Raw genomic sequence first — 22969 nt, forward strand, 5'->3', positions numbered from 1 at the left:
CAGTATAGCATTTTGTCAATAAATATGTCAATCAATCAAAAAAGGTCTCTGAAGAACACATTACTAGGCCTGTCACGATAATGACATTTTACTTGACAACTAATTGTCCCTCAAATAATTGCAATTAACGATTTAATGAATTGTTTCTTTCATTGAACACTGGAACATTATGAATTAAAAAAATACATTTCTGTTTGGCTTTTAGGCCTCGTAAATAAAAGTTGCACAGGGCAGATATGACAAATAGCTTGCACATTTAATTACTTATGCTTTAAAAAAAACATTAATAGTGGAAATACTGTAGATGATCTATAAGCTCAATTATGCAACGCGTTTTGAGCTTGTAGATCTGCTATTGCCGATTTTTTTTTTTTTTATGTTTTGAAAATATATGATTTTCTTTGTATGGAAATCATTATGACGATTATGCAAAGAATAATTGCGATTATCTCAAATAATTGCGATTAGACGATTATGTAGTAATTGTGACAAGCCTACTACACATTACAGGGCTCTACATTTTACTGAGCAATCTATTAATCAATAGCTCCCTCTTTCCTGCTGCTATCTGCCTCCCTCATAGCCTCAGGTGTTCCTTTTCGTTCTGTTTTCTCATCACATCATCATCATCCTGTTGCCTGCATTACTAAGCTACTTGAAAGCAGAACATTGGTCCTTGAAATCCTGAATCGTAATTGCCGCATTAACCACGTTGACAGGGTTCTCTGCTCGTCACAGGTGCCGCGTCACAGAAATGATGAAAAGCTAAAACTACTTTTCTGCAGTGTAGCACAGTTTAGAGTCTAGACTGTCTGTCTAGACCAGTGGTTCTCAACCTTTCCAGGCCGTGACCCCCCAAAATAATCATATTTGAACTGGGACCCCTGGCCCCCACCCTGATAAGCACTTGGAAAATTGACGCATAAAATTTTGTTTGACTCGGTTCCACAGATATATATTGCGAAAATAACCGATCTACAAGCTCACAACGCTTGTAGCCTTTGCGAGGCGTTGTGAGCTTGTAGATTGGCTATTTTCACTATTTTACAGTACAGATGTAATATATATATATATATATATATATATATTTATTTATATATATATATATATATATATATATATATATATATATATATATATATATATATATATATATATATATATATATATATATATATATATATATATAATATAAATGATAAAAACATCAACATTTTGTTGACCCTAATGTAAAGTAGTCTGTCATGTCTACCAAATTCATGCAGTTTTAACACAATTCAGCACTATATGTTTCAAGTTTAATTTCAATTGTCCAAAGTGTGGCCCTGAGCTCACATCGAAGTCGGTGTGGCCCACTGGAAAACATGCTGCCCATCCCTGGTCTAGACTCTAGAGGGACCACACACAAGAGACCTTGGATAGCTCACCAGGATAGCTCACCAGGATAGCTCACCCGTTCACATGGTCATCGAGTTATTGCCATTTTAAATGTTAGACACTGCTGTAACACTGCTGTATTGCCCCATATTTGTGCAATTTAGTTTTTTTTTGGTGTGACTATTGTCATGGCAGACCCCTGAACAGTGTTTGTGCCAAGTTTGGTGCGGATCGGAGCAATGTTGCGCCTTGCAAGTCTGCATGTCACGTTTGTGACGTCCACCGTCCGCCGACCCACTGTCGCACATTATTTAAAACAGTGGTTTTCAACCAGTGGTCCAGGGACCACCAGTGGTCCTTGAGGGGGTTCCAGCTGGTCCCCAGTTATGATAGAGAGTTGGAAACCAAATGGACCCTTATAGATCTTTAACTCTTGAGAGCGTAAAATGAAACCAAACGGACTATTACAGGTCTATTTGGTTTCATTTTATGCTCTCAAGAGTTAAATTATTGTTAAACATCTGCATTACTTAATTAAAGAATTGTTATTTTGATCAACGTTTGCCTGTTATCTCTCCTATGGTACCAACATCAATACAGCATGGAATTGTGGACAAAATCTTATCCAACGATAACAAAAATATTCTAAGTCTTGGGTCTGAGAGGCTAAATCTCATCAAACGGTGGTCCGGTGTGCCAATTTAAAACACAGCAATCCTCAGACTATTGACATTGGCATGCGGCAAAGACCCTGCAATCCCACAGTGCACCACAGCATGCACTGAGTGACACATACGCTGTTAAACACCAAGTAACCTGTGGAGCTTTTGACATTACTGAGGAAATGAGAGAAATAATTAACACAAGCCTCAAATGCTCATTTAAGTGCATGTTTGTTCAAAAATACCCCCCTTCTACTCCTGAATGTAATGAAAATACAAAGGTTTACTAATAAAAACTGATTAATGCTGTGCTCTTGAGGACTAATTGTAGTGTTTTGTAGCTAGACATCTAGCAATTAATCATAGTTCCCTTTGTACTCTTGCTGATCAATGTCGATTTAATAAAAAACTGTGAAAGTCCAAGTGCATTAACTATTAGCTGTGTCAGTGTAAAAAACAAGCTTAACCACTTAATCAACTGTGGTCTCCCAGGTGTCTACACTTGGTCGCCTCCATTCTTCCCTCTTCACTCTTCGCCGAAAATAGCTACAAGCTCAAAACCAAGCTCATAACGTGTTGCATTGCGACGCGTTGTTGTTGTAAGCTTGTAGTTCTGCTATTTTCATTGAATGTTCACCAATTCTCGCAGAAAGTTCACCTATTATGACATGGCCTGAATAGGGACTCTAGGATTCATGTGTTAACCATTGGTTGGCTTCTCTTGACCGCAACCATCGAGTGATGTTATTGACTAAAGTATGTGTGTTTCCTGGTATCTCTTTGATTTTGTTTAGGTTTCCTGTGGAGAGGAACGAGATTGCCGTTTCCCGCAGGTGAACCAGAGATGCACCAGAGAAACTCTCTGTGATTAGTGGCGGAATGCTTGATGGACCTGAAAGTCTTCCTGATTCAGAGGTTCAGACTATGCTCACACTCACAAAAGAGCAGCCCCGCAGCACAGCACAAGCGACAACTCCAATGCACACTACGGGGTCATGTAGTTCACTTCTTTCTGACTGCCTACATGTGAAATCACCTTGAAACCCCTCTTTCCTGTGACTGCTCTGATTGACTGGTTGGTTGGAGACTAAAAGGTCCAATGGAGCAGGGCGGGGAGGATCTGAATCTCTCCTTTCTGCTGGAGCATGAAAGAGAAGTGATTCTGAAGGTGTTACAGAAAGACGAGAAGCTGAGGAAACGAGAGGAGAAAAGGATACGGTGAGTTTCATTGAATGACTGAATGGTATTAGTCTCCACAAACCTTCTATGATCATGTCATGATTTCTCTCTTTCTAACTCTCACCTCCATCTTTTCTCTTCCTCTGGTGCAGAAAGTTGAAGAATGAGCTACTGGAGATCAAACGGAAAGGCTCCCGTCGCCCCCAGGAGGTCGGGGAGCGTCAATGTGCCCTCTGTCTGAAGGTTTTGGGTTTGATCTTTGACCGTGGAGACCTCTGTGAAGAGTGTCAGCAGCGCGTCTGCAATGAGTGCCGCGTGAAACCTCCCAAAGGCCGCCAGTGGAGGTGCAATGTGTGTGCCAAAATCTCGTAAGTGTAATCGGAACAAGCCATTCTTAATGCACTCCAGATGGTCCACATTTGTCTGCATTAGTTTGTAACGGCATGGGGTGCTTCAGCTTCACCACTATAATGACCAAAGTCGAGCTTAATATCTAAAGATTAGGAATATAAGCATCAACTTGCCAGTATGGGCATCTGGTGGGGAGTTGACTGTCATGAGGGAAGATGTTGAAATGGATAATGTGTCTGCTTGGCAGGGAACTGAAGGTGGTCACAGGGGAATGGTTCCTGGAGGAAAGGTCGAAGCGGTTTGAGCAGGGGACCTTGCACAGCAGTGATGTGGTCAAACAGACCATCATTAACAGTCCCATGGGTGAGCATGATCATTAAAGTACCATACTGTTTGGCATTTTTAGCTCATTGACTACGACTCACAGTATCTATACTAAATTTGGCTTGTGGGCGGACATCATGAACGGATGCAAAATGTCCCAAAACGTCACATTATTTGTTTTGGATTACGTCACAGACGTAACATGCCCATATGTGGGTGCGATGGCACGTAGCCGATCCACAAGCCGATCACATCGCGATGGGACATGTTGTGAGGCCGGAACATCTAGTACTTAATATTACTGAAGCATGGTTAGTTTCGGTTTTGAGGAAGCCATTGATTCAGTTCATTCATAGTAAGAAAATCTACTTGCAGAGACGTGAAAATAGGTTGAGATGTGAAATCCATCACACTAAATATAATGGCATGCTTAAGTTTGTTGTCAAAGTGTAGTTATCATTGTGATTTAAATCATTTAAAAGCATGGATTGAGTAGAAGTCTAGGTGAAAATTGATTTATGAGCCAAATTTAATTGTACCTGACTTATTAACTTATTAGATGTTTATGCATGATATATGGCAGAAGCACTGACTAGATGACATTTATTGACACCAGTCTGTTGGTTGACATACCGTAAAAATAACCTAAACCGCTTGATAAATCATTATTATTTTGTATTATTATCATGGTAATCGTATATATTTTGTTCAGTGACGTTTCAGTGAAGTGTCAGTGTTTCCCAAACAGTGGATCGGGCACCCATTTGTGGGTGGCGGGCCAATTTGTATGGGTCACAAGTAAATATCCCTATATATCCCTATAAATATCATAGTACAAGCTCACAACGCGCTGTCAGCTTGTAGATCTGCTATTTTCACTAGTTTGTTTCTATTTTGTCTCTCGAGCTAAAATGTTTGGGAACCACTGGTCTATCTGACTATGGTACATTCTTTGACCACTTCATGATTTTGATCCCAAGTCACCGACGAGTCTCCAGAGAGAACTCCAACACCACTAAAAGAAAATGCTCCTGAGCCTGACAGATGTGACACACCCAGATCAACCAAGAGTGCAATACAGAGCCTTATGGATGGTGCCAGGAGGAAGGGGTAAGAAGCGATCCATGCACACATACAGTATTGTATGCATATACACAATACAATATTTAGTGTTAGTGTCTTCCTTTCAAATGTATTAGAAAACGTCATTGCATAGCTGTATATATTATGATGTTTTACAGGTTAGAGAGGACTGCTCTGCGATAACATTTAAATACAACATTACAATATTAGCAACTTAACTGTGAGGATGTTATTGTGTCATATCCTGCCCTGTGAACTACACAGTGTTTTATTTAGTACATAATGCAGAATACAGTTGTGTTGCAATGCAGGATGAAAATGCTCTGAAAGCACAAAATGCAGCTGAGCAATCTATTGAGCGCTTTATTTTTCAGATTAACATTTAGTGCATCAGAACACCTGTGCTTAATTTCCCCATGCAAACATCAGTTTTCTTGGATTCCATATGTTTGTTTGTTTTTTACAGTAACTAATTATTCTCAGCACATACTGTACAGTATAGAGGGGAAAATAAATTGTCAAGAAGAAATGTCCAAATTAAGCTTCCATGGATCATGGACCGTAATTCCTTCGTGTGTGTGTGTGTGTGTGTGTGTGTGTGTGTGTGTGTGTGTGTGTGTGTGTGTGTGTGTGTGTGTGTGTGTGTGTGTGTGTGTGTGTGTGTGTGTGTGTGTGCTGGAGGATGAAAATGAATAAAAGGGGCAGTCGGCCTAGCTTAAAGCCAGAGAATGGTGTTGACAGTGTCAGCGTTCACTCTGCTCCTGATCCAGACACTCGCAGCGTCCGGTCTGCACCGGCTCCACGCTCACACAGGTGGGCATTTCAAATACCGCAACATTTCATACAAGAGATGTTTCATCTCTTGTATGCTATGACGAAGTTTGTATAATATGGTGTGTGTGTGTGTGTGTGTGTGTGTGTGTGTGTGTGTGTGTGTGTGTGTGTTAAACTGATTTTGATGAAATATTAATATGTTTTGCTCTGGACCCCCTGGAACCCCCTCAAGGAGCTCTGGTGGTCTTTGAGAACCAGTGCTATAATACCCAGACCAACATTACAGAATAATTGATACTGTGCTGGTGTGGTACTGTAAGTGCTTCCTTTTGTGTGTACAGGGGCAGTGTTGTGGCGGTGGAGTCCTCTGGGGTGCCATCAGTCCCCAACAACCTTCGTTCCCAGACGCTGGACAGGTCTCCCACACCCAGCAACAACAGGAGGGTCAGGGTCAGCAACTGGACACAAACACACGCATGCACACACATGCGCACACACAGCCACACACATCCGCAAACACACACACACACACACACACACACACACACACACACACACACACACACACACACACACACACACACACACAATTTCTTATGTACAGTATGCACAAGTGGGAAATGAAACGATAGAAGTGTCATTTTAACCACTTAAACCCTATATTGACAGGTGTCCCTCAGGGTTTTTTTCCCCCTCTACACCAATTCTTCTTGCACATAGGCAATAGGCGATCTACAAGCTGAGAACGCGCCGCAGTGCGATGCGTTGTGAGCTTGTAGAACTGCTATTTTCACCAAATGTTCACCTGTTATGGTTCACGTGGTCAACCTGCTGAGTGTGTTTCCATGTGTCCACAGCCTGATGGAGCCGAGAGTGTAGCCAGTTTTCATTCCAGTGATGGTGTGACTGAGAAGACGGCCGGCGGGCATCACAGGACAGAATGCGACGCCCCCTCCATCGCCGTGTCCAGGGCCTCCGTCTCATCAGGTACTGTATCTCCTAGACAAATCCACAGAGTCCTTAAACTGGGCTTGATAGACTACTAGACTACTAGATATATATCGTCTGGGATTTTGGGTATCATAATATCGGGAAATTACATGACAAAGTGTAGTCTTTACCTGGTTTTAATCACTTAAGCCCTGTTATACTTTCACAAATTGTCAATACTTTTCAGAGATAGCTTAAATAGCCGATCTACAAGCAAGCTCACAACGCATTGCGATGGGACACGTTGTGAGGTTGTAGATAGGCTATGCACACACACACGCACGCACGCACGCACGCACGCACGCACGCACGCACGCACGCACGCACGCACGCACGCACGCACGCACGCACGCACGCACGCACGCACGCACGCACGCACGCACGCACGCACACACACACACACACACACACACACACACACACACACACACACACACACACACACACACACACACACACACACACACACACACACACACACACACATATATATATGTATATATATATATATATATATACGGTATATACAGGGGTGCACATAACTGGTGCGCAGGTGCGCATGCGCACCCAAAATAAAAAATGCGCACCACATCAGGCGACGCGAGGCGCTTTTGCGCACCAACAGCTGGGACAGGAATTTCCAAGCTTTTATTTTTTAGCAAAAATAAAAAATAAAAGCCTGGAGATCGAGGCTAGGAATTTACTTCCTGAAGCCACACTCACACAATCACTCTAAAGCACCCGTCGGCCCCATACACAGCCATTAGGCGGAGGGGGAGAGATATGACTCGCGTCGCCTCGCATCGCCTCGCTGTGTGCACGCAGCCAGCAGCGGCTGTTAGAGGCACTCGTCACCGATGATGAACGCACCGTAATGGTGCAAAATATGCCGTGAACGTCAATCTGGCGGATAAAATCAGCGCAGCAGCACAGGGCACCAACCTTGGGGGCTTTATCTAACAGCGTGAGAAAAAAAAACGGCGAAAATCGGCGGAATTTAGAAGCAGAGCGTCCTTTTTTTCTCGCCCCCCCCCGTTGACAAAACTGTCCGGTGGGCACCGTGCTAAACCCCCCCCCCCCCCCCGTTGACAAAACTGTCCGGGTTGAACCCCCCCCCCCCCGTTGACAAAAGGGACGGGCGCCATGCGCACCAAGTCACATGTCCAGGTGCTCTTCTGCGTACCAGACCTAAAAAGTTATGTGCACCCCTGGGTATATATATATATCTACGGTATATACATATATTATCGTCCTGATACGATATCATCACAATATCGATATTTAGGTATTTTTACCGTATGACCCAGCCCTGGTCCTAACTCCTAACTCCTACTGCTTGTTTTGTTTTGCTTTGCTTTAGCTTTTTTTCCCTATAGTACCAATGTTGCGAGACATGAGTCTCCTGAACGCACGCTATTGTTTCACAGTTTCATGGCTCACATAACAACACTGTGGTAATTGAGTCACAGCTCTGCAGAGAGGAATGGAAATGCTGAAATGTGTTCCCTGCAGACTTGGCATTTGACAACAGATCGTATCCGTGTTGGCCTGTGAGGTCAGGTCCCAGTCGTATTGCCATACGAAAATGCCATTGGCTGGTAGTTCGTTTCAGACAATGAAGCTTGACAAGGGACAAAATTACCCATTCAAGTGTTGCGCTAGCTCTGTCGGGCACAGAAGTCACCTCTGCACTGCGCTATAAATGACTCCTCTTGCTGTCCCTTCCTTCAGTTAAAATGGGTCTCTATTTCTCAGTATCACCACTCCAGGATACTTGTCCACCATACACACCTGTAAATTAGCTGTTATAGGAGCAACGTGTGGTGCTTTGCCTTTATGTTAATATTTAATTATACCCTCAATTATACATTACGTAATTAATTATACCTCTAATTATTATAATCAGGCAATCAAAATATCAAAATGTGTTTCTCTCAATCTTTCTTCAAACTCCCAAACTCACTCTTCTCTCTATGGAAGGGCTTTAGGGCCACGTGATTTTTTTTTTTTTATCATTTTAAGAATAAAGTCGGTATTCTGATAATGAACTCACATTTCTGACTTTATTCCAAGAATTCTGACAGTAATCTCGGAATTGAACTCTCCCTCCTCTGTCTGTCATCAGACCACAGTCGTTCAGAGATGGACCTGTCAGCTCCTGCTTCTGAACACAGCGATGACGCCTTCAGCCTCAGAAGCCGCTCTGTCCCTGGACTCAATGAAACGGTAAGCAGCATCAGTCCGCCCTCTCAGTTGTCTCTGAACTGTTCACCAATCTACAGCGGACCTCACCACAGACCAATCACAACAAAGGTCACTAGTATAGTGTGGTGTTCATTGAGCTAATCTAATCTGGTCTTTAATGTATGCAGTGTAATTATGACCTCTTATGATCCATATATTTTCATATCTTTCTCAAGGTAATGAGCAGCGTGCTGGTTAACTCGATGTGATGTGTCAGACGTTCGTGGGCAGCTGGCTCACTTAGTGAAATAGTAGATAGCTAGATGGTGGTGATCTGGGACAGGTGGAGGATTTGAAGGGCCTATCATAGGACTGCATTGTCTCTTTATTTACTTAGTGTGTTTACTTTGACTTTAAAAGCAGCTCATTAAAACACAGGCTCGTAGACCCACACAAGCCTATATAAACACGCCCACTTATACATACAAGTACAGTTCAATAAAAAAAGAACACTCCAAAATACTTGCATTATTTCCTTGCACACAGTCCTGACATGTCCCATTTGATTTAAGGAAACGGACTGCCTCCTCCTACACAGATATACTGCATGTTGTGTTGACTGTGAATCACGCCACTTCCAAGAATCTTCGGCGAGATTTCAAACCTCGCCCTTTCCTTTGGCTGTTTGTGAATGCTCTTCTCCACAGGAGTTTTCTGATGAAGATGAAGACATTGATGCTCTGATGTCTGCCGCCAGCCACAGCCGATCCACCGGTCGTCGCAGTGCAATGAGCAATGCGGTGTCCACGGTAACATCCGAGCTGAAACTAATGTTGTACAAACACAAAACACGACCTTTGATAATGAACACAACTGCCTGGGGCTCCCGCACAGTTATAGCACACAAGGGATGGACGAAACACGCACAAATAAATCAACGTATATACAGTAAATATAGATAAATATGCAGTCTTTAAGGTACCTGATAAGTGAATCCGTTTTTCCAGGAATACTAGTGGCTTTGTAAAAAAAAAAGGGGCTATCGCCAGGCCTCAGGCCAGGGGCAGCAGGTTAGTTTAATGAATGAACATCTAAAGCCAGCTTTAGAATTCTGTTGGACTTGCTTACCAGTTTTTACACTGAGCTACATGTGTGCATGTGTATGCCTCTGCAATGCATACCCTCAAACCCTGCCAAGTAGCACTTGGGCTGGATTACAAAATGTAGCTACTATGCACATTGTAACTAGAACAATTGGCTTATCTCATGAGTCATGCCTTGTTTATTGTTCTGGTCACTGAACTAACATTTGCGTATTGCAATGAAACAGAGCAGGTAAATAGGAGATTCCGCTACCCTGCCCGTTTGACATTTGTTGAGTCATCTTGATTCTTGGTTGAAAAATGGAGAAAAAAATGGAAATATCTACATACATACATATATAAATTATATATACTATGTATATATGTAAATGTTTTAGACTTGCCAGTGTTATCCTTCCAGTTTGATGGAATAACATATACTTTCAAGTTTACACAATGTTTTATATAACTGGGTTTGGGAATTATGAAGCTCTTGGCTCTTTTGTTTTAATATATATATATTATTCTTTTTTTGGAGGGGCAAATGAATCAAGTGTCCCTTGCACTGAGCCTGTGGCACTATCAATAAGATGATCAATTTGAGAGAGACTATTAATCTTAAATTGTATTGCTGTACATTTTGTTTCAGATAGACCTCTCACAAATACATTTTTGTCTAATGGCAAGTAGTCCAGTAATAGGAATTCAAAACTTATTAAATAAGCGTCAGATTAAAGAGGATTCTGTGGGAAGACTATTAAATGTTCAATGTTGATGCCATATATGAGAACGGGATTGAGAGTGTGGTTAAAATTTTAAGTGGGTTTATTACAAACTGAGAGAAACCATTTGAGTCTAGTGATGAGATAAATGCAGTGCTAAAGCTTTAATTATCAACATCCATGTAAATATTAACATTGCCTACAATAATTACTTTATGCATAAGCACCTGATAGAAACTCTTGAGTATTCAGGTACAAATAGACAAGGAGCGTGGTAAACTAGAAATAAATAATTGGTTGAATGTTTTCCAGCTTATTTAAGTCTAGGGTTGAGATGTCTTAAGGAACATATAATTGTTTATGAGTGGATTCATTTAGGTGTTTCAGTGAGACAAAATAGATCAGTATAATAATCTGATATTGCGTAGTTTACCAATACAGCTTCAGATGACAGAGATCTCATGTTTAAGAGTTCACATTGAATTCTCCTACTTTGTCGTATACTGCAGTGGTGGTGTCAATTTCGATTAGGTTTTTTATTTATAACTTCTCTTCTGTTTACTTTTAATTCAACTGATTTAAGTGATCAGGGCAGACACAGTCTCTATGGGGCTTTGGGTGATTAACTGCTTTAATGGAAGCGCAGAGAAACATGTAGGACTGCAACTCTGCCCCAGCTCTGGGTCCTGAATTTGGTTTACTAATGAACTTGGCCATATTTATAGATATAATGAGAGCGGCACAACCCAGTGTGGAATGTATGCTGTCTCCCCTAATCAGACCAGGTTTTACCCAGAGAGTCTGCCAATTATTTACTGTATGAAGCCCAAGTCATTTCATGGACACCACCTCGACAGGCAGCAGTTGAATGTTGACATACAGTGTGGCTGTACAGTACATGACATCCCTGGTCACATTTATCAGGGGTCCAGAGAAAACTATGGAGTCCAACATTCTCTTTGCATATGTGCACACCAACTAAATTTTAGTGACCTCCAATTGGCATAACTGAAAGTCGTTACTACCAACGTTAATAATAATATGACCATATGCTTATCCTTTAGCCAGTAGTTTTACATTTGATTCAGTGTTTCCCACTCTGGCCCCAGAAATACATTTAACCAGTGTTGCTAACTTCACGTTTCTCACGATAGAGCTGCCAGTTACCAGAGTTGTATTCTCAGTGGATGTGTCACTGTGTGGGGAAAGCATAGTCTAGACTACAGTCATACCGAGTGGGCTCAGGATAGAAGAATTGAAGAAAAATAAAAGAAAAACTGATGAAGACTAGTCCATCGCTTTATTTTTCAATAATTGAAAACAAGAATTTTGAATTTGGGGGCAATTACATTTTAAATAATAACTTTTCTTTGTCAGGATTCAGTAGGATTCATCCTGCAATCTGCCAATTACATTTTGAGATATCTTGTGTGCAAATGGACGCCATGGGGTCACCAAAATCAGTAGGGGTCATCTTCCGGAGAGCATGGAGACAGAAAATGGCAATCCAACCTGTAGTTTTCGAGATGTCTTGTTAGGGACCAAAGTGTTGGACGAGCGGACAGACCAAACAACAAGCATAGCCGTCCTAGAGCCCTTCTGCTAGCTGGGCTAAACATTATTGGAAGGTACAATAGACATACTGTACAAGACAAAACAAATCATTTGACCATACATTAGTGTTCAGCGACAATATATTTAGCCAAGAACGTGGTTTTGAATTGTCATTGACTGGCTGTCCGGAGTGCCCTTGTTTATATCTCAGGGGAGTCCAGATGATTTGTAATCGCTGTGGTCTCATCTGATAATCACCATGGTAACCCTATGTAATGTGGTTTCTGGATGTAGACAGGGTTCTCTGGAGCTGCTCTCAGGGGGCTGGAGGACTGTGTTATGGTCTATAGTTCTGGGTCTATCATTCACATGTCACAGATTTCTAATTTCTTCTCTCTTTTTCTCCTTTTTCTGGTGGTTATGTCTTTCTTGCTTCTACTACTGGCTGCTAGTCTTCTACTCCTTGCTCAGAGCGAAGGTGGGGCTACCTCAATGTCCCCGACTCAGATGCTGAGACTGTAAGTCTCACCCTTTTCTGTGTGTGCGTTCAACATGGCATCATAGCATCATTAGAAGTCTAATGAATACTGTCTTGTATTACTGCTTCAAAATCACTTGAAAATCTTTTATGTTTGGCCATTTAACACTGTCATACAACAACGTATAATTGTGGGTAACAGGAAGAGTGGGCACCTCAATGTTAAATTGGCTATATTCTCCAAATGTAAAGTTAATGTTAATGTAAAGTATACATGATTAGAACATGCCTGAATATTTGACGATTAAGGCCCAATATTTCTATATATAGCCAGTCATTTTGGGCATAAACAAGAAGTTGAAGGGTAAATTTAGGTTAGAAGAACAAATGTGTGTGTGTGAGAGAGACTGTGTGCGTGCTGTTTCTAATGGACGAGCTGCTGAATCTATTTCCTTAAAAACTAAGCTCCTTAAAGTGGCCATTCATCACTTCATCTCTCTCCAGAAAACAAATAAGGTAGACCTGAGGACAGAAGCCTTGCTCTTCTGATACCAAATCTATTTGACAGAGGCCTTTAGCCCTCTCCGGACCGGAAGGGATTAGTATCACCATGGCGGGTCCTGTAATTGGATTTTTTGTATTACTAACTCCACAAATTCAATCATGTCAGAACATTATCAGCAATTTTACCCACCTACGTCATACAGTGTAAGAAGTTATTCAGATTGTATTATATCTACTGTAGATTATGGCATTAAAATGATTTTCTGATAAAGCTAGGTGTCTTCTGGAGAGAGCCTTTGTCTTTATTTTAGTTTTATGGTCTCATTTGTAATATTTTGTGTTCCCTTGCTGCCATTTCCCTTCTGGACTAACCACTTCGTTCATCTCCCTTTTGTATAACTTCCTATAAATTAATTGTATTCTTTTTCCATTTGACTCCTTTCTTTTGTTCTGTTTGTTAAGATGTTAAGATGCCCTGCCTCCTCATCTCTCCCCCCCCCCCCCCCTCCCTCTCTCTCTCTCTCTCTCTGCCTCACAGAGCAGTATAAACAGCATGATGAGCATGTACAGTGAGACTGGTGACTATGGCAACGCCAGGGTAAGCGGGGAGATACTGTTGAATATCAGCTACAGCTACAAAACTGGTGCCCTCAATGTGTTGGTGAAAGAGTGTCGTAACTTGGCTACAGGGGACGAGAGGAAGCAGCGCACAGATGCGTAAGAGCGTGCGCGCGCACACACACACACACACACACACACACACACACACACACACACACACACACACACACACACACACACACACACACACACACACACACACACACACACACACACACACACACACACACACACACACAGTACTACCACTAAATTGAATTTAACCATACTGTGCCTGGGTAATAGACCTCCTATTGCTTCTGTGTAACTGCCTTGCAGCATCGGAGGCATGTGCCCAGAGCGTTGGGGGGGGGTATGGGGGGGGGCAGAATTCCATCTCCTCTATTATGCATGTCTCTTACATTGCAGCTATGTCAAGAGTTACCTGCTTCCTGACAAGTCTCGCCAGAGCAAGAGGAAGACCAGCATCAAAACCAACACCACAAACCCTATCTTCAATGAGAATATGAGGGTGAGGTACCGAAAGACTCAATAAGCATGGCCTTATAATTTAACCATAAAGTATAAATTAGACTTAACCACTTTAACCCTGGCTAAAGTCTAAAGTGTTTTGAAAATAGCAGATCTACAAGCTCACAACACATTGCGTCACGATGCCTTCGGAGCTTCTTGATTTTAAATTAAAAAGTGGTTATGGTTAGCTCAAGTAAAACATTTAAAACAAGAAAGAAATGACTTGAAGTCATATCCTACCAGGTGCTCTGTGTGTGTGTGTGTGTGTGTGTGTGTGTGTGTGTGTGTGTGTGTGTGTGTGTGTGTGTGTGTGTGTTTTCATAGACCTGATTACTTGTTTTTCGGATTGCTTGTTTCTCTCGCCAAACCTGGCAACATTGAATCTGCGACAATAAACGCTATAATGTTTTTTATGTAAGTGGTGGCAACATTTTTTGACACCACACGGGTCTTCCCAACAATGGCGAAGATTGAGGTCAGTGTGAACATGGCCAAATAATAACTTAATAGTACAAAAGTATTGGCATCAAAATGTACTGAAAGTACCAAAAGTAAAAGTACTAAATCTGTGAAAGTAGCAGATCTACAAGCTCACAACGCGACCACTTGAGGCCAATTACATCAGCTATTTTCAAAAAGAATCTTGAAAGCAAGCCCAAATAAGCAGTGGTGGAAAAAGTACTCAAATTCTCTACTTAAGTAAAAGTACCAATACTGCAATATGAAAATACTCTGTTACAAGTAAAAGGCCAGAATTCAAAATTAACTTGAGTGAAAGTACAAAAGTATTGGTATTAAAATGTAGGTAAAGTACCAAAAGTGAAAGTACTAAATCTTAGAAAATAGCAGATCTACAAGCTCAGTACAGTACTTGAGTAAATGTACTCAGTTACTTTCCAGCTCTGCAAATAAACAGCGACACGACGTTGTGACGTCTTTGTTGAACTGCAACATGGCGTTTACACTTTGTTAATTTACAGCCTGTAAGCCTACATCTACATAAACGTTCAGATTTAAAATATGAAGTGCTTACCCCATGGCCACGGATGTTACACTTCATTTCGGGTGGGTCTCAGTACCCGTATATTCCGTATTGTGCAATACAAAGCATTTGAATGCAAGCGGCGGCCATTTCCTCATAGAGTTATAATGTATCAGAGTGCACCCCCCAACCGCGTAGTTGGAAAAAGACGGAGACAATGGCCACCAATCGGATCAAAAAGCTTTGTATTGAACGATACGGAAGATACGGGTACTTATGAGGGCCCGTATATAATTATAACACCCGTAGCCATGAGATAAGCACTTTATATTTGAAATCTGAACGTTTATGTCGATTTAAGAGTTGTAAATGGAGAAATGCAAACACCAGGTGTAAGTTCAACCATGACGCAAGTAAGTTCAACCACGACGCTTAACAATGCAAAGCATTGTTGTATTTGTCCACATCTTCAGTGAAATTCTTCCATACAAACGAACATCGAGCGGCCTGTTGTTTAGCTGGGGCCGCCCTCACCTATAGCTGCTGTGTTTGCGACATGTGAGCAACATCATGTATTTGGTTTTAATGGCAATCATTAGCGTCGTGTCTCGGTCTCTCTCGCGCAACATAGCCGTTCATCGTATGGGGAAGTCTCAGAATTCCAGTGGGGGTCCTCGGACCACGAGTGATTGCTTTACGGGGGTCCCCAGGCCGGCCCCCTTGTATATCCGCTGTAGAAGTTGAAGTGCTATTATGGCCTGTAGTTGCTTATTTTGGGCGTGTGTGTGTGTGTGTGTGGGAGGGCTCTCTCCCTCTCTCTCTCTCTGCTGCAAAGCAAAGGAGGAGAGGCGGGTGCTGTAAACTAAAGGACACTTACTCCCCATTGGCTTAAACGGGGGGGAAGTGTGTAGGACAGCCAGGACAGCCAATGAGACTTAGGTGTCGACCCCTGAGTGCTTAGGTATCGACACCTAAGCACTCAGGTGGCGAAAGTCTACTGAGGCTGTTTGTAGACCCGGCGCTCTTCGAGCACCTGGTAAAAACTGAACCAATTGAGTCTTACTAACCTAGGACAACAAAGCGGAATGGCAGTGATGCACCGCAATACATGAGGGGGGATTGCAAAGTAAGTAAGTAGACTTGGAAACCAACTGTTCCCGAGCCACGGGACCCATCCACCTATCTTCTGTTTATGTAGCTGTAGGAAGCTTGACATACAAGTACGCTCCCTGGACATGGCGCTAGTATGACGCAGGGAATTACCCCCAATCCATCCCTTCATGCTTAGTGCAAGCAGGCAGGCATTGGCTACCTTGATTTTTTACGTCTGTGGTACTCGGTGAGGGATAGAACCCTTAACCTCCCAATCTCAGCGTGGACACAATAACCACTAGGCCACTGAGCTGGTGAGGGGGTAGAGTAATTGCCAGTGACTAAATTGGGGAGGAAAAGAAAATAATGGAGAAAAAAAGGAAAAACAAAAAACATTCTCTAAGGATACTAACACTCAGTCTTGTTACTAACACTATTTCTTGTTCTCTAGTATGTGATTAGCCACTCACAGCTTGAGACTCGGACCCTACAACTCTCTGTGTGGCATCATGACCGCTTTGGCCACAACAGCTTCCTGGGGGAGGTGGAGTTGACCTTTGACTCCTGGGAGTTTGATTCCCAGATAGAAGAGTGGTACGCTCTAATGCCCAAGGTACAAACAGGCACTACGATGCACAAGCAAGCACGCGTGCAAGCATGCACACGCACACACGCACGCACGCACGCACGCACAAATAAGTGGTAAATCTTCTATAAATAAATAATTGACTTTTCTGCAGGCAGAGAGCTGTATGGACTCCATGATACATTATAAAGGAGAACTGACCCTCGTTTTGAAGTATATACCTACTGAGAAGAACTTAATGCTGCCAGTGGACCAAGTGCAAGGTAAATCTATAGAAGGTGTAATGTGTAGGATCTTGTATGTGTTTTTTTGTTTTATTTTCTACAATGGGACAGGGCAAACCCCCCCCCCCCCCCCCCCCCCTCCTCCGCAAAAACAAGACAAAAAAGGGGGGGGAATCACCTCTGCAGCGTTTCTGCCTTGCAGCAAAGCTGTTTGTTTAAAGACATGTGCGCCTGAGGACGTGACTACTGCTGTGCTTCACTTAAAGTAACTGTCTTCACATTTGAGCTCAGATGTGTACCCCTGCAATGACTCATGCTTTCACTTTCTGGTGTTTCACTTTATTATTTTTCTTTCCACAGTAAAGAAGGGGTTCCTGAAAGGTAAGAAGACCAGCAGCTTCACGCCCCCTAAAGGGGGCATGGTTGAGCTTCTGGTGAAAGAAGCTAAGAATCTAACTGCAGTCAAATCTGGAGGCACTTCTGATCCTTTTGTCAAAGGGTGAGTTGCTTTAATGCAAACAAAAATAATATTCCAATGTGTGAAGTCACAACATGCGACAGAATCTGCCTGCATAATCAATGGATAGCAAACAGCTTCTGCCCACATGAAATACAGTATGTGTTCTCCCCGTCAAGGTACCTGCTCCCGGACAGCAGCAAGTCAACAAAGCACAAGACGGCAGTGGAACGAAGGACTGTGAACCCGGAGTGGAACCACACCTTCACTTACTGCGGCCTTCAGCCAGGCGATCTGCATAACGTGTGTCTGGAGCTCACCGTCTGGGACAAGGAGGCCCTGGCCAGCAATATCTTCCTGGGTGGAGTGAGGTTGGGGGCCGGCACAGGTGTGTATGCTTGTGGGTGATTCCAACCTATTATCTTACCATGCTAGTTTAGTATTGATAATTAAATGGCTTTTTTTGTTTGTTTATCAACTGGTGTCATGTGCGCCATATACCCTGCTACTGTAGCTTGCTGTGGGTTCACTAGTAGTGAGAAAATATGAATAAGAAAGTTCCTTGTAGGCAGTCTAGTGTGGAAAAAGTATTTACCCATTTAGACCGGGAACAAATCATTTTAGATTTCTTTGTCTATTCAAAAATAGCTGCTATTTTTTTTTGTTTTAAGATTTGCGCAAATCTTTGAATATATATTTTTAAAGCGAGCATTTGTAACTCAAATCTTTGCTTCTGGGGTCCCTTGAATCTCATTTTGAGATGGGGGTCCACGACCAAATACTCAATTTTGGGGGTCCTTGACATGAAAAAGTTTGAGAACCACTGATATAGCAACATAGGTTTTTTCAAAAAACTGTTCGGATTTAGAAGACATTTTGTAGAATCGGCTTCAGGTCTTAATGGGTTAATAAAGCAAAACAAATGACCTGTGCATTTCCTGTGTCCCTCCAGGCATTAGCTATGGGAATGTAGTGGACTGGATGGACTCACATGGGGAGGAACAACGGGTGTGGCAACGTATGATTGAAAACCCAGAGGTCCCTCAGGAGTGTACCCTGATGCTGAGATCCAGCATGCACAAGCACAGCACATAAGCTGGACAGATTGGGAGAGAAAAGAACAGAAGGCAGGAGAGGAAGAAAACAGAGTTGAAGGGGCGGATGGCAGGCAGAGCACAAACGCAAGACGGAGTGAAACACACAAGTTACTGAAAGATATGATGAGGAGGAATAAATCAAATCAATCAGTGGCTGACGGAGTTCCATGATCTACTCTGCAATACAGAGATGATGACATGCCCCTACTTCCTGCCCTCTCGGCCACCATGTAGAGAACCCTTCTCCTTTATAGAACAACCAATCATGCCTTACATACTCACCCCCATATTCCTCTCTACCCTCCAAAGTATCTACCCATGACCAAGCACTGCTACTACCACTGTATTGTGTATATACATTTTCATGTACTGTATGTAACCTGATTTACTAAATAAGCACACAGTGTGACTCCTTGTTGTCTGTCCGATGTCTCCTGTGGTTTCTGTACACCAGTCATTTCTTCTGCTTGTGGTGACAACTGACAGAGACCATTCGCAGGGTGTTAAAGAGTTTGATCATTGCATGCAGCGACTTGAATACATTCCATTTAGCCTACAGGCGACCAAATTGTGTACTGATGGGAAGCGCATAATGAAGCACACATTGAGAACTGTCACACCAAAAATGGCACAAAGTTAAAAGATTACATATACTGTAGTAGACATATGCTCAATTTACCAAACACTGTATCAGTGACATCATGAAATCTGTTTCACGTTCCAAGGAAATAAGAGGTAGCAGACCCCAAAGCCAGATCAAGCACTGATTATATCAATACTTTTGATATCCATCTCTGTGGAAATCATCTCTGGATAGGTGTAAGGTGTAAGCATTACACTTCCAAGCATAAGTGTATGTGTGAGTAACAGTGTGGGTCTGGTGTGTTGTAGGATGAGTCACTGCGGAGGCAAGACCCCCGCCTCCAGGGGAGCATAATCATTGACTGTCACCCACATCTCTATTACCCAGAGGCTGTGTTCTCCATCCCAACAGATTCCCATAATGAATCATCTAGTTCAGGACTTGCTGTCATTCACGGAGGCCAGCTCTTCCCCTGTGTCCTTGTAAAATCCTACGCTCTAATCTCTCTGATAAACAAGTATCTAATCGTACGTGTACAATAATAGTAATAATACATGACACCCACCGTATAGTATACTGTAGATGAGAGACAAGTGCAATACCTGACTAGTGAGGAAACTCTAGACTTGCAGCATGTACTACTGTATATCTGTTGTGTGTCTGCAGAAATGGGTCTGTATATCATAGCATCAAATTCACTGAACTCAAACTTATTTTGTCTCAAATGTGTTACAGGAATATTTTGAAATAAAAAACATCTTTCCACAGATTGCCTCCTTCTGTTCTTAGATACGTGTAGACAGCTAGATACGATAGATAAGATAGAGAGATAGATAGGGAAAAAAACACTAGGTAACAACTAGTCGGTTGACTAGCCAGTAAACTAGCACAATTTAAATAATATAATCTCTCTCCATTGCTTTAGTTTCTATGGTTTTTGCCTTGGGAGGGTGGGGGACCTTTGTTTTCTCTGAAGAAATAGGCCTCACACCATTGAAGAAACTGGTTTAACAGTAGCATAAATCTTCACAGTTTCTGGTATCTATATACAATCCGCTTGTCATCTTGGGTACCTGATGAAAGTAGCCTCAGGGCAGTAGCTCTTACAGTCATCTGCAAAACAAAGAAAAATGAGCCATGTGCTCCTAGTGGTCTTGAGAAGGACATCGGCAAAAAAGGGGACCCCCCCCAGCTCTGAATCTGTTTTGAGAGATTACCCATACAATAACGTGAGGGCTGAGGATAATGTTGAGCTGTTTCATAATGCAACTGTGGCTGAATTGTGTTGACTGCACTGGAGAAAGAAGAGCATCATCAACTCCTTTATTCTATTGACAAGCGAACTGTTAGCAGGTGCATGTGCACTGCCTGTGTGGTGGTTGTTAATGCACCAGTCTCTATCATTCCAGTGACAGACAGGCAGTGGAGTACTCAACCCCAGTACTTGAGTCAAAGTATAGATCACTCCTGGTTAAATATTAGTACTTGCTTTCAAAAATGCTCAGTTGAATTGAATTGAAAAAATACTCCAGTATTCCAAAAATACTTCCAAAATACAAATAACAAAGTACATTTTGTTTTAAATATCAATGCATTGCTGTTTTGAATTGTAGAGTATTTCCCCCAAAAATCTAAGATTTTCCAGAAATAAAATAAAAAGATAGTGAAAATAGCAGATCTATAAGCTCACAACGCGTCGACACAATGTGAGCTTGTAGATCGTCTATTTTCCACTATATTTGAAAAAGGGTGGTTAATTCATAATGTACTTTTCCTAAAAATGTAGTGGAGTCAAAAGTACAATATTTGACTTTAAAATGTGAATGTCTTAAGTGTCCAAAAATACAAATACTCAAGTAAAGATACTCGAAAATCTTACTCAAGTAAATGTACTTTACTGTCCACCACTGCAGACAGGTGTTAATGTTAGAGAATGAAAATCATTGGGCTTCACAGAGTGATTATTTTACAGAACAGGGGGATATAGGTAGTGGTGGAAAGTATTTCCAATTTTGAGGTACTTTTGGTGTCACGGTCCACTCCTCAGCCTTGGACTTTGTCTCTATTATTTAGCCCTTATAAGTTTGTGGACGTATTAGGCCTTTGTTCTGTTCTATATCTAGTCTTGTGTTCTGTTACTCTGTTGTTGCCCTGCTTCTGTTCCTTATTTTGTAGTATTGTTTCCTGTTTTGCTTAGTTACTGTTTCCTGTCTTGTCTCACCTCCCGTGTGATTAGTCTTGTTCTCCTCCTGTGTCCTCTTAGTCCCCCAGCCTATCCCAGTGTTGATTGTCCAGTAGTGTTCACCTGTGTCTAGTTAGTCCTTGTGTACTTATACCTCCCTGTTCCCATTTTTAGGTTGCTGGTTCATTGTTGGAACTGTTATGAGTGAGTGATACTGTCTTTAGTTCAGTGCTTATAATTTGTAATTCCTACCTTTTGCGTTAATAAACCCTTTCAGCTAACCTGTTCAGCCTCTGCCTCATCCTGCACTTGGGTCCTACAATCTGCCCTGACTCAAACCGTGACAACTGGAGTATTTGCAATTTTCAATGCTTTTACTTCTACTCCACTAGATCTCAGAGGCTAATATTAAAATCAGAGGCTCTACTACAATTATTTGAAAACTTAAGTTACTTGTAGATTTTAATTTACACAACATACATTAACCACTTCAGCCCTATTTAAACGTTGGCTTTTTGAAAATAGACTACAATATCTACAAGCTCACAACGCTCCGCATCGTGGTTTTTTAATACATTTTATACACTGAAATTCTGCATAATGGGCACTTTTACTTTTGGTACTATACGTATATTTTGATGCCAATCAGGGTATTTATACTTTTACTTAAGTAAAAATTGTGCATGAGTACTTCCATCACTGTCTGTAAGTGAGTGATTGTATGAATCACAGAAGACCATGCAGAGACAAATATAAGATTTGTCTCATTTTTCTTAGTGGATAAACCTGACAGGATGTGTATTTCTCTTCAAGCAGCTCTCATATTTCCTCTCAGAAAAGTATTTGTTACCATGGGACATTCTACCAGAAACGCACATTTTCACTTCAAAAAATCTTGCTGAAAGAAAACATCTTATTCTTTAATCTGAAAATGGACATGTTGAGCTACTGTATGAGAAACACATATGCCATCTCAGCATGTTTTTAATATATTTGAACAAGAAAAATGTGCTCCTCGGTGTGTGTGTGTGTGTGTGTGTGTGTGTGTGTGTGTGTGTGTGTGTGTGTGTGTGTGCTGTTGTAGCGTGAAGACACTTCATTCCTAAGTGGTCGCACTCCCTCCTGAGCCACATCAGTATCAGTATTACAGTTTCATGTAAGTATTATGGTTAGTCATGGTCAGTATCATGTCAGTACTGTTGTCAGATGTTGTATGCATGGTCTTTGAATTTCAAGAGCATGCTGTTGAAGAGCTCTGAGATCATCTACGATGCTCTCAACCTCCTCTTTCTGACAGTTTTTTTGAAGATTGATTCCTCGACCTCGCCTTTGGCCCTCCAGCCTTGGCTGAGAGGAGAAAAGTCAGTA

At 41.9% G+C, this 22969-nt stretch overlaps 1 protein-coding gene across 4 annotated transcripts in view; it reads left to right on the forward strand.

Moving 5' to 3' along the window:
- The window catches only part of sytl5 (synaptotagmin-like 5), a 36358-nt gene extending 16179 nt beyond the window's left edge, over positions 1-20179 (forward strand). For 2 of the 4 annotated variants that reach the window (XM_084083996.1, XM_084083997.1), the window contains exons 2-17: positions 2834-3257; positions 3371-3586; positions 3817-3932; positions 4874-5003; positions 5658-5789; positions 6092-6200; positions 6608-6737; positions 8866-8966; positions 9632-9733; positions 13803-13981; positions 14294-14396; positions 16924-17085; positions 17213-17321; positions 17643-17781; positions 17919-18127; positions 18692-20179. In XM_084083996.1, coding sequence (XP_083940122.1) covers positions 3139-3257; positions 3371-3586; positions 3817-3932; positions 4874-5003; positions 5658-5789; positions 6092-6200; positions 6608-6737; positions 8866-8966; positions 9632-9733; positions 13803-13981; positions 14294-14396; positions 16924-17085; positions 17213-17321; positions 17643-17781; positions 17919-18127; positions 18692-18834 — 2199 coding nt within the window. In that variant the 5' untranslated portion in view covers positions 2834-3138 and the 3' untranslated portion in view covers positions 18835-20179. The remainder of the gene's footprint in view (positions 1-2833; positions 3258-3370; positions 3587-3816; positions 3933-4873; positions 5004-5657; positions 5790-6091; positions 6201-6607; positions 6738-8865; positions 8967-9631; positions 9734-13802; positions 13982-14293; positions 14397-16923; positions 17086-17212; positions 17322-17642; positions 17782-17918; positions 18128-18691) is intronic. The other 2 variants (XM_084083998.1, XM_084083999.1) reach the window with 2 other exon arrangements.
- The last annotated feature ends 2790 nt before the right edge of the window (positions 20180-22969 follow it).

Source organism: Gymnoscopelus microlampas (assembly GCF_963454915.1).
Source record: "Gymnoscopelus microlampas genome assembly, chromosome: 17".
NCBI lineage: Eukaryota > Metazoa > Chordata > Actinopteri > Myctophiformes > Myctophidae > Gymnoscopelus > Gymnoscopelus microlampas.